The following is a 16299-nucleotide window of genomic DNA, read 5'->3' as shown; positions in this document are numbered from 1 at the left end:
GGATCTCTTGTCAGTAGCTTTAGGTTATACTTGTGTGCTATTATTTTCTTTGTTTCCAAATTATTTTAAGGAACCACAGTGCACCAGAGAAACGATCCATTTAATCAAATTAAAATATAGATTTTAATTCACTTTTGATTAAAAATGCATTTCAATATTTTGTACTTTTGCTTTTTAAAATTTGGGCAAAAATTTATATAATTGGCTTTTTAGGGTTTGTGTAATTTTCAGTGTTTTTTGATTAATGTACTTGAAATATAGTGTCGTTGAAGCTCATTCTGTATTCCTTTTTTTTTTTACATCATTTTGTAACATTTAATCATGTATATTGAAGAGACCAATGCAATTGTAATTTATGTTTTCTTTCCACGACCCTCACACCACTTACTGTTATCTTCTATCCTGTGTTTGTATTGTCTCATGTTCAAAAAAAAGTTTTAGGGATGTGATTTTGTATGATCAACTGTTACGCATTTTTATAACTACAAGGGGCCTATGGCTTGTTTAATGGTCTAGTTATTTGCCTGTAACCACTTTAATATGAAGCAAATATCAGCAATTTTGAGCAGTGTTTTAGTAACCCTATGGATTTGTCGTTCATAACAAGAAAAGTACAATTCATTAACTGTATATCTAGGTATCACATGATTCACTGGGCCTGAACAAAAAAAAATATACAATGAAAGGAGTTTCAGTAAAACTGAAAATCATTCAATACTGAAGATCTAATACCACAGATGCACTTATTATAGAGATTTTTTCATTTTTGGGTAGGCTGATCTTAAAGTAAGAAAAATAGTTTTCTCTAGTCCCTCAAAAAAGAAAATTTTCTATGAATCAGTATTTGAAAAAGTACTTTCCACTGCTTGGTATGCTAAATGCTGATGCATATATGTAGTCTCCAAGAAATGTTTGAATCATTTCTGTTGTAACAATCTAAAATTCTGAACAGTCTATCAATCTATATCTCCTTTATATTTGTTTCCAACTGGAAATCCATCAAGGTGATGGCCAAGGCAATAGTCTCCATAACTAGTGAACCCCAGTGCTGCTTCTTAGCCATTAGTTCCTCACCCTAAACAGTCCACCGGCAGAGGCAACTCAAGCATAGTGTTTGTAGAGGCTCCTACCTAATGTTCCTACTGACTACTACCAAATGCTCCTGCATGATGTTCCAACTTACTACTTCTACTTAATGTTCCAGCCTAAATGTTCCTAACTACTGCTCCTAACGTTCTGCCAAAAGGCAGGGCTAGCAGACAGTGCTCACTGCAGGAAAATCTAGAGTTACGAAGAATAAGCTGTGTGAGTTAAGTCACTGTCAAATATGACAAGGAAAGATTGTGTGTTTGTGGACAGAATGCCAGTAGTCTATATGAGAGAGGCATAAAGAAAAGACAGCTACCTGGGTCAGAGGAATGCAACTTGACAAACACTGAAGTGCTGGTTATTATGGCGGTGTCACAAACCCTACTGATATTCAGGTGGGTAGTACTGGTAATATACTTCCCTAGTCATTGGCTGCCCACCAACTACTGCCTGATGGATTCTGACGATTATAAAAGAAGAGTACAAACTAATATGATAACAGACCAAAAACCAAAAATTAAAGTTGCAGAGGAATGTTACGTGACTTACTCCTAAACATGTTTCTCTTCCCTTTCAAAGCAGGAAAATAATTATTATAAAAAAGAAAAAACCGATGACCCAAGATTTTTTTTTACTTTTTTTTCTCAAATATGGAAAACATGTGAGTAAGGAGAATACCACTTTAACCTTAAACCTGATTTGCTGAAAAACATTTTTTTTCCAATTAAAAGATTGAGTAGTAATCTGCTTATTTGTTTATGTAATTATCTATAATCAATAGGGGAAAGTAGTAGGTTGAGGCATTAGCTGGGAACATTAGGTAGAAGAAGTAGATTCAAACATTTGGCAGAAACATTAAATAGAAGTAGTTAGTAGGAACATTAGTTAACAGCCTCTGAAAAGACTGCACAAGAGTTGCCCTCTGCCAGTGGCCTCTTGAGGGTGAGACACTAAAGGCTAAGAAGCAGGAGTGAAGATCAACAGTTATAAACTCTTTTGCCATAGCCATTCCCATGAGGGAGTTCCCAAAGAGAATGGGAGTCTGTGATATTAGATACATAGTCATTACCTGTTCTACTTAAAAGAGTTAATATCTAATAGAAATACAACCTACAGATCCTAAATCCTTATTTTGCAGGATGAACTGCATCTGTGATGAAATTATTCACAAAATAATTAGATTTTAAAAGTGACACAGTAAGGTGCTTACCCAAGTTTTTTGATGAAACACTATCAAAAAAATTTAGAAAAGTATGTGAATTCATGGTTTACTACCTATATTCTTACTCAAGTCTCCTAAAAACTGTCCTGAGGACCAACAGGTCATTACTACTTAAGACTACTTGGCTTATTGCCCTCATTAAAACTACTGTGACTAGCAAAAACATGACTTACATACCCTAGTGCTTATTCTGCATGATATATATATATATATATATGACGAAATTTTTCAGTGAAATCACCGTACAAATATAATGGCCAAAATACGAGGTTTAGCGTGTCTTTCAGTCCAAAACCTTTTGCATCTATTCTGAAAAATAATGTTATTAAAAGGTTTATTACATTTATACACAATTTCTGAGAACATGCTGTACTGTATAAGATCAACAGGTTACAAATAATAAAGATATATCTACTATAATCAACTATATTCCCAATTCCATTTATAAATCGTGTACATTAAGCCTCAATCACTCATAAACTCTGGCACATGCTCAGCTCAAGCCCAGCATGTCTAGAGGTAGCATGAACTTTCACACGAATAAAAGTGCTACTTATTTTTTTTAGCTCTGCACACAAAGTTGATAATGTTAAGTCAGACCAATTACTACCAATCTACTATCCTCATATGATATAATTCTTTATTTTATTAAACCTAATCGCTGTTTCCCACATCAGTGAGGTAGCGCCAAGAAACAGACGAAGAATGGCCCATCCACTCATATACACGTGTATAAACATACACACAAACATACATACATATACATATACATATACATACACATACATATATACAAATGTACATATTCACATACATATATATACATGTACATATTCATATTTGCTTGCCTTCATCCATTCCTGGCGCTACCTGTCCCAAAGGAAACAGCATCACTACCCTCTGCTTCAGCAAGATAGTAGTGCCAGGAAAACAGACAAAAAGGCCACATTCATTCACATTCAGTGTCTGTGCCAGGAAAACAGACAAAAAGACCACATTCATTTACATTCAGTCTCTAGCTGTCATGCATAATGCAACAAAACCACAGCTCCCTATCCACATCCAGGCCCCACAGACCTTTCCATGGTATATCCCAGACGTTTCACATGCCCTGGTTCAGTCCATTGACAGCACGTCAATACCACATCATTCCAATTCACTCTATTCCTTGCATGCATCTCACCCTCCTGTATGTTCAGGCCCTGATCGCTCAAAATCTTTTTCACTCCATCCCACCTCCAATTTGGTCTGCTTCTCCTTGTTCCCTCCACCCAATACAAATATCCTCTTTGTCGATCCTTCCTCACTCATTCTATCCATATGTCCAAACCATTTCAACACACCCTCTTCTGCTCTCTCAACCATACTCTTTTTATTTCCACACATCTCTTTTACCCTTGCATTACTTACTCGATCAAACCACCTCACGCCACATACTGACCTCAAACAATTCATTTCCAATACATCAACCCTCCTCCATACAACCCTATCTACAGCCCATGCCTCGCAACCATATAACATTGTTGGAACTAATATTCCTTCAAACATACCTATTTCTGTTCTCCGAGATAACGTTCTCTCCCTACATCTTCAGCTATATTACTGCATATTTTCTTTCCCAACTTATCACCTACTATACTTTCTATATGACCATACAATACCACACTAAAAGACTTTAACCCATGCACCTTGTCAATTCTTTCACACAACATATCATTCAGGGATTCACAGCGGGTATTTGATTAGTTGTTCCATAGTTGTTCCAGATTATTAATGAGAGAACATGAAAGTCTCAACTCCATCAGAATCATCTGAATTAGAACTAATGAAAGAACAAGAAAGCCTCAACTCCATCAGAATCATCTGAATTAGAACGAAGTCAATTTCTGCATGTGAAACCTGATATACCTAGCATTGCGAATTTCAATACAAAAATGTGTAAAAGGCAAGTCCTCAAATACGGAAGCTAAACTGTTAAGTTGTCCAAAGTTCAAGGAACTAAGGGAAAATATATGAAACACAGAATCAGAGGTACTTTTATTGTAGATGCAAAGAGTGCAACAAACTGATATGCCCCTAATAATGTGGGCAAACTAAGTTATAAAATCATCAATATGGGAAGGTATGTGTGTGCTGTGCTCTTACATGTCCACAAAATACCTTGTCCACCCCAATATATTTTCAAATGCTTACATTTTAGTAATAATGTTTCCATTGCACCACTAAAGCAACCCCAATTCATCACACTGTCTAGGTATTTCATTGTCATCACTGTGAAATAAGAGCCATGGCACCCACCAGCCTCCTCACTCTCCCTTGCTTCAACTGAATACTCTTGAAGAAAATTATATCAGAAAATATCACCTTGTGGTATATAATAAATCCCCTTGTTCTACTGTTGCTCATTCCAGACATTCTATTTCTTTGCAAATGCAAGTCATTTGCATTTCATTTCCTCGCAAGCATGGGTTTGGCAGCTTTGGCAGCTAGTTTGCGGGAGGGAACGTGAAAGATTCTTTTGCAGGCAATGCTGGATGGTTCTTTGAGAGAAGTTTACAAGAAGTTTTCGATGGCTTTTCTTAAGTTCAGCTGCTGAAATACAGGGTTGCTTTGATGCTCCTTTTCTTAGGAGGTTATCTGTAGACCTAGAAGTCCTCTTTGGGTGACCAGGGATACGTCTTCGAGGTGGAATGAAGTTGTCATGGGGGGTTGAGTACTGACAAGCAGTGCCTGATCATGTATTCTCAGCACTGTGCACCCAAAAATCTCATGCATACCCATATTTCCTTGCTTCTAGGCAAGGTTTTTAGCTTTCTTCTACATAGAAAAGTAAAAACCATCCATCGTGAGGAAGAAATACTGAGCCCTGAAGCAAAATTCCCAAAATGACATGGCAGCCACAAGGAATTAAGTAAGAACATCCTTTTCTGAAGATAGCCTCAGGCATACTGAAGTGGATTGGTGGTTCTCACATCATTAGAAACACTAGTCTCAGCAACCTAATGTATGATGATCTCATCAAGAGAGCGCCATATGCTTGTATCCACAATAAACCTTAACCATGTATCGCCTTTGAAATCTATGGGGGCGAACAAGGTTACCTATGGACAACGACAGTTCAATACAGTGAATATTAAAAGCTACAGTACAAATAAATGTAAGGTGAGTATTCACTTAAGTATTTATTGGTGCATATGCACCTGGGCATGAGAAGAAAGATCATGAGAGGCAAGTGTTTTGGGAGCAGCTAAATGAGTGTGTTAGCGGTTTTGATGCACGAGACCGGGTTATAGTGATGGGTGATTTGAATGCAAAGGTGAGTAATGTGGCAGTTGAGGGAATAATTGGTATGCATGGGGTGTTCAGTGTTGTAAATGGAAATGGTGAAGAGCTTGTAGATTTATGTGCTGAAAAAGGACTGATGATTGGGAATACCTGGTTTAAAAAGCGAGATATACATAAGTATACTTATGTAAGTAGGAGAGATGGCCAGAGAGCGTTATTGGATTACGTGTTAATTGACAGGCGTGCGAAAGAGAGACTTTTGGATGTTAATGTGCTGAGAGGTGCAACTGGAGGGATGTCTGATCATTATCTTGTGGAGGCTAAGGTGAAGATTAGTATGGGTTTTCAGAAAAGAGGAGTGAATGTTGGGGTGAAGAAGGTGGTGAGAGTAAGTGAGCTTGGGAAGGAGACCTGTGTGGGGAAGTACCAGGAGAGACTGTGTACAGAATGGAAAAAGGTGAGAACAATGGAAGTAAGGGGAGTCGGGGAGGAATGGGATGTATTTAGGGAATCAGTGATGGATTGCGCAAAAGATGCTTGTGGCATGAGAAGAGTGGGAGGTGGGCTGTTTAGAAAGGGTAGTGTGTGGTGGGATGAAGAAGTAAGAGTATTAGTGAAAGAGAAGAGAGAGGCATTTGGACGATTTTTGCAGGGAAAAAATGCAATTGAGTGGGAGAAGTATAAAAGAAAGAGACAGGAGGTCAAGAGAAAGGTGCAAGAGGTGAAAAAAAGGGCAAATGAGAGTTGGGGTGAGAGACTATCAGTAAATTTTAGGGAGAATAAAAAGATGTTCTGGAAGGAGGTAAATAGGGTGCGTAAGACAAGGGAGCAAATGGGAACTTCAGTGAAGGGCGTAAATGGGGAGGTGATAACAAGTAGCGGTGATGTGAGAAGGAGATGGAATGAGTATTTTGAAGGTTTGTTGAATGTGTCTGATGACAGAGTGGCAGATATAGGGTGTTTTGGTCGAGGTGGTGTGCAAAGTGAGAGGGTTAGGGAAAATGATTTGGTAAACAGAGAAGAGGTAGTAAAAGCTTTGCGGAAGATGAAAGCCGGCAAGGCTGCAGGTTTGGATGGTATTGCAGTGGAATTTATTAAGAAAGGGGGTGACTGTATTGTTGACTGGTTGGTAAGGTTATTTAATGTATGTATGACTCATGGTGAGGTGCCTGAGGATTGGCGGAATGCGTGCATAGTGCCATTGTACAAAGGCAAAGGGGATAAGAGTGAGTGCTCAAATTACAGAGGTATAAGTTTGTTGAGTATTCCTGGTAAATTATATGGGAGGGTATTGATTGAGAGGGTGAAGGCATGTACAGAGCATCAGATTGGGGAAGAGCAGTGCGGTTTCAGAAGTGGTAGAGGATGTGTGGATCAGGTGTTTGCTTTGAAGAATGTATGTGAGAAATACTTAGAAAAGCAAAGGGATTTGTATGTAGCATTTATGGATCTGGAGAAGGCATATGATAGAGTTGATAGAGATGCTCTGTGGAAGGTATTAAGAATATATGGTGTGGGAGGCAAGTTGTTAGAAGCAGTGAAAAGTTTTTATCGAGGATGTAAGGCATGTGTACGTGTAGGAAGAGAGGAAAGTGATTGGTTCTCAGTGAATGTAGGTTTGCGGCAGGGGTGTGTGATGTCTCCATGGTTGTTTAATTTGTTTATGGATGGGGTTGTAAAGGAGGTAAATGCAAGAGTCCTGGAAAGAGGGGCAAGTATGAAGTCTGTTGGGGATGAGAGAGCTTGGGAAGTGAGTCAATTGTTGTTCGCTGATGATACAGCGCTGGTGGCTGATTCATGTGAGAAACTGCAGAAGCTGGTGACTGAGTTTGGTAAAGTGTGTGGAAGAAGAAAGTTGAGAGTAAATGTGAATAAGAGCAAGGTTATTAGGTACAGTAGGGGTGAGGGTCAAGTCAATTGGGAGGTGAGTTTGAATGGAGAAAAACTGGAGGAAGTGAAGTGTTTTAGATATCTGGGAGTGGATCTGTCAGCGGATGGAACCATGGAAGCGGAAGTGGATCATAGGGTGGGGGAGGGGGCGAAAATTTTGGGAGCCTTGAAAAATGTGTGGAAGTCGAGAACATTATCTCGGAAAGCAAAAATGGGTATGTTTGAGGGAATAGTGGTACCAACAATGCTGTATGGCTGCGAGGCGTGGGCTATGGATAGAGATGTGCGCAGGAGGATGGATGTGCTGGAAATGAGAGGTTTGAGGACAATGTGTGGTGTGAGGTGGTTTGAGCGAGTAAGTAACGTAAGGGTAAGAGAGATGTGTGGAAATAAAAAGAGCGTGGTTGAGAGAGCAGAAGAGGGTGTTTTGAAATGGTTTGGGCACATGGAGAGAATGAGTGAGGAGAGATTGACCAAGAGGATATATGTGTCGGAGGTGGAGGGAACGAGGAGAAGAGGGAGACCAAATTGGAGGTGGAAAGATGGAGTGAAAAAGATTTTGTGTGATCGGGGCCTGAACATGCAGGAGGGTGAAAGGAGGGCAAGAAATAGAGTGAATTGGAGTCATGTGGTATACAGGGGTTGACGTGCTGTCAGTGGATTGAAGCAAGGCATGTGAAGCGTCTGGGGTAAACCATGGAAAGCTGTGTAGGTATGTATATTTGCGTGTGTGGACGTGTGTATGTACATGTGTATGGGGGGGGGGGGGCCATTTCTTTCGTCTGTTTCCTTGCGCTACCTCGCAAACGCGGGAGACAGCGACAAAGTATAAAAAAAAAAAAAAAAAAAAAAAATTTATTGGCTTTTGCACACTGTGCAAAATCAGTGTGGAAATCCCACTAAGAAAGCTGCACAGAGAAGTTCTATCTTAAACAAGCCTCTGCACAAAACTGAAATTTTAGGGAGTACAAAAATTTTTAGATAGATGGTATCAAAGCTGATATCTCAAAATTCAAAAGGCTTGAAATATACAGATGGTAACAAAGCTGGATATCTCAAAATTCAAGAGTCTTAAAATATATGATTTTGTAATGCAGCAGGCACACAGCCACTGGAGAAAAATCAGTGGTAAGGGTTATAGTTGGAGACTGATCCTTGGACAGCTGGATTTCAGCTATAACCACATGAAAAAGTACAAAGATGGTGATTTACAGAGGGCAGATTAGATGTGAAACTGCAAATACTAAAAAAAATTCATACCATCTGGAGGCAGTATTAACAAAAGTGGAAAGCATATATTTCTGCACATCCATGGGTATGAGCACATTTTTGTTTTTTATGCAACTTTCATCCTAGTACAAAAAATAAAAATATTAAAACAGGATGATGGTACATTTGTAAAACCTCTTCTTGCCACTAAATTGGGTATAGAAGGTGGAAAATGCCCTTCAATAACTTCTATTCACACACAAACTTTGTCAAATACTAGTTTGTCTATCTTTTTCACTTATGATATTTTCTGAATTTTTTCTTTTCTTGCCTCTCTTTCTTGACTGCTTTCTTTTCTTTATAACTATGTTAATACCCTCTTTAGACCCTGTTTGTGCTTTGTGTGACACATTCTCACTATGAACTTCAATGCTTATCTTGGAGCCTGTGGTATCTTTTTTCTTCATCTTTTTCTTACCATATGGATATTCTTTGGACTTATGCACTAAACAGTTTATACCATTCATATCTTCAATGTTTTCTACGTGCTTATAATCATTCCTGATCTCATGTCTCCCCTTCATCATACAATCCTGAATTCCATTTATTTCCTGGCTTATACAATCAGCTGAAGTCCTCGCTGTTGTCGTGCATGTCTCATTACAAGCCACTGCCAAAACTGACCCATTGGCTCCTCTGTCTTTGACTTTATACCTTTCCAAGTACCTGAAGTTATGCATGTATCAAGGATGTGTACAAAATTATTACACCATCGTACAATGATATTTGGAGTAAAACTACAAAAAAGACATCCATAATTCCCAAAGCACCTAATTATTACACTCAACTATTAAAAAAAAAATGTGATACAAACCTAATGGGTAAAAGCATAAAAATCATGAACTAAAAATTTTGCAACACTGCTTAACCCATTCACTGTGGCCAGATCACACACCCTGGTATGCTAATTTACAAGTAATCTTTTCATTTCATTACAGATAAGGCATATACATTAAAAATTCTTAAATCGCTCGCTTTAGCCTCAAGGCAAAATATACAGCCATTAATGCTTATAGTGGTTTCTCGAGTATTGCTACTAGTGGCACGTTTAAATTTTTTTGATACACTAGTCAGTACAAGTGAAAATGTCAAGGAAGCCTCTACAAGATCTGTACTCTCACATTATGAAATAATTTGAGAAGCTATGACAGTCTTACATGATAATAAGTATTGATGAAAACCCTTAGTAACCATATTTGTCTGCAACAAAATCATTTCCAAAATACTACACATCTCACTACATATGGCTGAAAGTAATTCTGGTATAACTCATACACCTGGCTGCAGAGCAGAATAAATGAAAGGGCTCACAGCATGTAATTAGTGCTTCACCAAGATGAGTTGTACATCATTCTATTTAGAAATTATGTACTTGTTAATAATAACAAAGAACTTATGAGGATTTTTTTTATATAATTTGAGATCACCTGACATGCATACTGTACAGCGGATATTAAGACTACCACAGTGAAAGGGATAAAGGTCTTAAACACCTCTGGCGGACAAAAAATTAGTAAGAAAATGCTAATAACTGTTTTATTCTTCCCTTAATATCTCCTACGTTTATTTAATCTTATAACATCTGAATATTCAAACACACTCAATTTAAATCCCTCCCTATGTCTTTTACCATACTGTGCAAGCTGCACCCATTGTCTGAATCTAATTTTTTGAAGCTATTTTTGTGGAAATCCTGAGCTATGAAGAAACCTATGTAGCTCATGCTACTGTGTACCATAAAGCACACAAATCTTTAGAAGGAAAACAAGTGCCAAACCACAGAATAAACTTTCTACACCTATCTATTTCATTATGATCATATCATTTATTTATTTATATCTATTATGCTTTGTCGCTGTCTCCCACGTTAGCGAGGTAGAGCAAGGACACAGACAAAAGAATGGCCCAACCCACCCACATACACATCCACTCACACACACATATACATACCAATACATTTCAACATATATACATATACATACATACACTTACATATACATATATACACAAGTACATAATTCATACTTGCTGCCTTTATTCATTCCCATCGCCATATTACAATTCATAATCTAATGCAACTTCCTCTTCATGCATTTAAACATTTTCCAGAGATTTTTCTTATTCCACATCATATAAAATAATTCATTTCATGCTGAGACTCTGCATTATGAATACACCTCTTCATCAAATTTAATACTTAGGTATTATAGTTGCATTTTATTAAAAAATATTACTCTAGCTCAAAACCTAAACAAGGAGTGCACAATGCAAAGTACTAATTTTTTTCTATTTTTCTTTGTTTTTGGCTGAAAAGCTGCAGATTAGGACAGTGTACAGTAAATCAATATATACTTCTGATGAAAGTTTCTCATAAATCCAAGCATTTCTATGATTATTTCCAATAAGTGAGGTAGTTAAGGCCACTAAGAATGGCTTATATCATTTCAAAATAAAATTTCTTTCATTTACCTCATCTGCATAACCATATTGAAATCATTTTCACATTTGGTATTTGAAATTTCATAAAAATGCAAACTTAAATCAATAATGTAAAGAATCTTTAACTAATTAATGACAATCACCACTTGTATGGAACTTTTTTTTTTTTTTTTTTTTTTGCTTTATCGCTGTCTCCCGCGTTTGCGAGGTAGCGCAAGGAAACAGACGATCTGGCAGCGGATGGAACCATGGAAGCGGAAGTGGATCATAGGGTGGGGGAGGGGGCGAAAATCCTGGGAGCCCTGAAGAATGTGTGGCAGATGAGAACATTATCTCGGAAAGCAAAAATGGGTATGTTTGAAGGAATAGTAGTTCCAACAATGTTGTATGGTTGCGAGGCGTCAGCTATGGATAGAGTTGTGCGCAGGAGGGTGAATGTGCTGGAAATGAGATGTTTGAGGACAATGTGTGGTGTGAGGTGGTTTGATCGAGTAAGTAATGTAAGGGTAAGAGAGATGCGTGGAAATAAAAAGAGCGTGCTTGAGAGAGCAGAAGAGGGTGTTTTGAAATGGTTTGGGCACATGGAGAGAATGAGTGAGGAAAGATTGACCAAGAGGATATATGTGTCGCAGGTGGAGGGAACGAGGAGAAGTGGGAGACCAAATTGGAGGTGGAAAGATGGAGTGAAAAAGATTTTGAGTGATCAGGGACTGAACATGCAGGAGGGTGAAAGGCGGGCAAGGAATAGAGTGAATTGGATTGATGCGGTATACCGGGGTTGACATGCTGTCAGTGGATTGAATCATGGCATGTGAAGCGTCTGGGGTAAACCATGGAAAGTTGTGTGGGGCCTGGATGTGGAAAGGGAGCTGTGGTTTCGGGCATTATTGCATGACAGCTAGAGACTGAGTGTGAACGAATGAGGCCTTTGTTGTCTTTTCCTAGCACTACCTCGCACACATGAGGGGGGAGGGGGATGGTTTTCCATGTGTGGTGAGGTGGCGATGGGAATGAATAAAGGCAGACAGTGTGAATTGTGTGCATGGGTATATATGTATGTGTCTGTGTGTATATATATATATGTGTACAATGAGATGTATAGGTATGTATATTTGCGTGTGTGGACGTGTGTGTAGATACATGTGTATGGGGGTGGGTTGGGCCATCTCTTTCGTCTGTTTCCTTGCGCTACCTAGCAAACGCGGGAGACAGCGACAAAGCAAAATAAATAAATAAAATATAAATATAAATATGTGGAAGTGGATGGAAGGCTGTGGTTTCGATGCATTGCACATGGCAGCTAGAGACTGAGTGTGGACAAACATGCCCTTTTTTTGTCTGTTTTCCTGGTGCTAACTCGCTAAAGCAGAAGGTAGCAATGCTGTTTCCTGTGGAGCGGGGTAGTGCCAGGAATGGATGACGGCAAGTAAAGATGAGGTTTTTTTTCATACTATCTGCCATTTCCCGTGTTAGGGAGGTAGCGTTAAGAACACAGGACCGAGCCTTTGAGGAATACCCTCACTTGGCCCCCTTCTCTGTTCCTCTTTTGGAAAGCTAAAAAAAACACAAGAGGGAAGGATTTCCAGCTCCCCCTCCCTCCCCTTTTAGTCGCCTTCTACAACACGCAGGGAAGACGTGGGAAGCATTCCTTCTCCCCTATCCCCAGGGATAATATATATATAATATTTTTTTTTCAAACTATTCGCCATTTCCCACGTTAGCGAGGTAGCGTTAAGAACAGAGGACTGGGCCTTTGAGGGAATATCTTCACCTGGCCCCCTTCTCTGTTCCTTTTTTTTGGAAAATTGAAAAAAAATGAGAGGGGAGGATTTCCTGGTGCTACCTCCCTGATGCAGGAAACAGCAATCACTTATGATCAATAAATAAATAAATATGTATATAAAAGCAAAATAAATTAAACAGCAAAGTAACTGGAATGCCCCATGGTTAGTAATGATAATCCATCTAAATATGAACTAGGTACAAGAATAAGGGAAATGGATATTTTCTAATAAAAAACTGGTAAAAATGATAGGCCATACATGAGAAAAGTTTGCAAGAAACACATGTATTTATATATTACCTGATATTTTTGGGATGAGGCCATGGATAGTCATCAGATTTATCAAGAATTGACTGTGGAGAGAGAGCCAAAATGCGGCAATTTGACACAACGTCATCCTGAAAATGTTTTAAAATCCTTTCACTCAAACATATTTCAAGGAAGACTAAAATATTACATTCAGGTATGCAGTGTATATCATAATTTTGTATCCTAAATCACTTCATTCATAACAGGTCACAGTACCTCAATTCTGCAGATGTGACAAAAAAATCTTTTACACAAACAAAGGATATCAAATATTTGTTTACTGAAATAAAGATTAGAGTATCAGTTACCTCATCTGAACTGTCAAAGTAGCTGAATTTTTTCTGCTTCACCTTCCTCCTCTTCTGATAAGCACCTTCAGTTCCTTGTTTGGTAATATTTTCAAAACTAAAATCTTTTAATAAACATATTGATGGCTTTCTTGTTTCATCTCTACAAGCAGGATTATCAGAAATGTCATCAGGATTTACAGTTATTCCTATGCTCCTGTAATAAAGACGAATATTTACTTCATCAAAACAAGCAGAATCATAGATATACTAATCACATTTACTGTTAGTTAATACACTCTCCAGTCTATTATGAATAATTTGACAAAATCTACCTTCTATTTTTGCAGCCTATTATCACATACTCATTTGTGTTACACTTTATTCCTTTTTCACTATTTTTAATGTAATTCCACTGTTCCCTGGTTTCAAATCAAGCCTGAATGTTTCCTCCTTTTTTTGAAGAGTCTCTTAAGCTTTTTACAGAAGATCTGGAAACCTCTTGGCCAACTGAACATGTCTATCACAACCATCATTTTCATAAACTATAGGTGAGGTTTCCAGAAAATGCTTTTTTCCTTGATATTCCAAATTATTTCCACTACTAAGGAATAGTTTCAAAGGAGAAATCACAAATTCAAAAACAAAATGTAGAATAGATACCACCCTTATTTTCTAATTAAAAGAAAAATTATCTGACAAGGCAATCAGTAGCACTTACAGATAGATATTAAGCCAGCGAAAAGCATCTTTTGTTCAAAGGCACAAAGCTATCAATGGTTTACAATAAGCCAAATTACTTAAGGTCTGATGAACAGCAATGTCAATACCAACACTGCACATAACATTCAGCATAAATAGTCATGAGCTAAACTCTACTGAAATACTTATCTAATAATCTGTTATCCATAGATCCACTAGTTTCATGTAAAACTCACTTTTCTAACAATCCAGTCAGCTGCTTAGCTAAGTATGCAGAAAGTGGTGAAGGAGCATCAATGCCAGGGAGTGTCTTATTCCTCCGTGTGCAATGGCCTACAGTGCCAAGAGATGATCGTTTTTTGTCCACCTTCCAACCATTCATACATTCTCCTGCAACTGTTAGTAGGACTATATTACTACACAATTATTTATACTTTTTACAATCACAGAAGATACAATGCATTCCCTGCAACTTTACTTATCATATTAATTGACGTCTTATGAAAATTACACATCAATATGGTCAATCATTAAATATGTTAGTTCTAGCAATTCTCTCTTATCTTCAAAGACTGCCTTTAATGATGTTTTAAGTGCCATAAGACGACAAATAGTCTATATTCCAGTATCAATCCCTCCTTTAAATATCTCAGAATGTATGGGCCAGGATCAACAGCATATTTTCAGTTTCCTGACTTAATGGCAAACACAGTATCATAAACTGATTCATAACTCTAATAAAAGAAGGAAGGACATGATTAATTACTTTTCTCAGTGAAAATTATATGATTCTATCAATTAGAACACTTGTGCATATGTTACTATCAGTTTTCTGACTATACATTAAATCAGTAAAGAAATGCACATCCTTTAAGTACATATTCACACATAAATCTTATTGCCCTGCCATCCATTACCAAATTCTTATCATGCAAAAGCTTTACTAATGATACCAATAAATATAATAGTTACAATTACCCATACCGGTATAACATAGTTATTTTTTCCATATGTTGATTATGAAATTTCATAATCTAAACAGTACTCACGATTTCCTAAATTCCCACATCATATGAACTGCCATGAGAAGTTACTGATTTAACTGATTAATTAATGAGGCAAAAGTACATCATGATTGTAGCAATGAACAGAACATAAGAAAACCTACTCTAACCTCCCCTGAAAGAAAACGTTTGCCTTCATTTTTCATGTTAAAATCAAAACATGTCAACAACAATGGTATCCCCTACTCTTTCCTATGGGGTCAACAATAACCTACCAACAGTATTCCGAGAGATAGATTCCTTGATTTTACTCATGAGTAAAAACGATTCTCTTGTTTCTTGTTCTTGATAATCCTTGACCTGGTTTGCTTCAGTATTTGTGGTGCCGCAGTGCTGGAGACTGTCTCCCTCATTTTTACTGATGATATTTCTGTCAAACACAATCGAAAAGCTTGGGTCACAAACTTCTCGGAAGCGAGAGCGGTCTTCATCCTCAGAACTGCTAGAGTCTGACATTTCAAGATATCTATGACGTGAAAATATTCTTTGTGGTTTTTCCAGTTATCACTGACATCCACCTTCTTTCTGTTAACCTTTAGACACCTTTGGTAACTTCTGTTTAGCAACACGTGCCTCAAACGAGGAAGCGGTTTTACAATAACAAATACAGATAAACATGGAACGTGCTATTAGGGTAAAGTTAAAATGACATACAAGGAAATTTTTCATTGTTTTCGGATCATACTTCGTTAAGTATTTTATTATACATTGTATTACATTTACAATGAAAATTGATATAAAAACTTTACCTACATCATATAACAATTGAATTAATAATCTTTAAAAGAATCAATATACATTCAGATCCACAAATATAAACATTGAATGTTTACATTAGCTTATAAATACACCAATCATATACCGCTTGAAATTATCTATATATTCACAGATAGAATGAAAGGTTTGATATATATGTAAGAGAATGTACACAGTCTGGATGTCGATAGGGAGCTGTGGTTT

General features: G+C 37.5%; 1 protein-coding gene across 2 annotated transcripts; it reads right to left on the bottom strand.

Annotated features, from left to right (window-relative positions):
• Positions 1-287: 287 nt before the first annotated feature.
• LOC139758671 (uncharacterized) lies at positions 288-15985 on the bottom strand. 2 transcript variants are annotated; one of them, XM_071680255.1, is made up of 5 exons: positions 15555-15985; positions 14512-14671; positions 13595-13790; positions 13278-13375; positions 288-2620 (listed from the first exon to the last, which is right to left on the bottom strand). In XM_071680255.1, the coding sequence occupies exons 1-5, from the start codon at positions 15793-15795 to the stop codon at positions 2497-2499; spliced, it is 819 nt and encodes a 272-aa protein (XP_071536356.1). In that variant the 5' UTR covers positions 15796-15985; the 3' UTR covers positions 288-2496. The 2 variants fall into 2 exon arrangements, with proteins under 2 accessions (XP_071536356.1, XP_071536355.1); XM_071680254.1 differs by lacking the exon at positions 288-2620 and adding an exon at positions 8358-9421.
• Positions 15986-16299: the final 314 nt, after the last annotated feature.

This window comes from Panulirus ornatus, chromosome 31 (assembly GCF_036320965.1).
Source record: "Panulirus ornatus isolate Po-2019 chromosome 31, ASM3632096v1, whole genome shotgun sequence".
NCBI lineage: Eukaryota > Metazoa > Arthropoda > Malacostraca > Decapoda > Palinuridae > Panulirus > Panulirus ornatus.
This window is presented reverse-complemented; position numbering and strand designations above follow the sequence as displayed.

What these genes read in the sequence shown, in the direction of transcription:
- LOC139758671 (XM_071680254.1), bottom strand. Translation starts at nt 15,795, where the DNA reads ATGTCAGACTCTAGCAGTTCTGAGGATGAAGACCGCTCTCGCTTCCGA. An exon ending in TATCTCTCGGAATACTGTTG is followed by an intron (nt 14,672 to 15,554) that starts GTAGGTTATTGT and finishes TCCTACTAACAG; the next exon opens with TTGCAGGAGAATGTATGAAT. An exon ending in CTGACTGGATTGTTAGAAAA is followed by an intron (nt 13,791 to 14,511) that starts GTGAGTTTTACA and finishes TCTTTATTACAG; the next exon opens with GAGCATAGGAATAACTGTAA.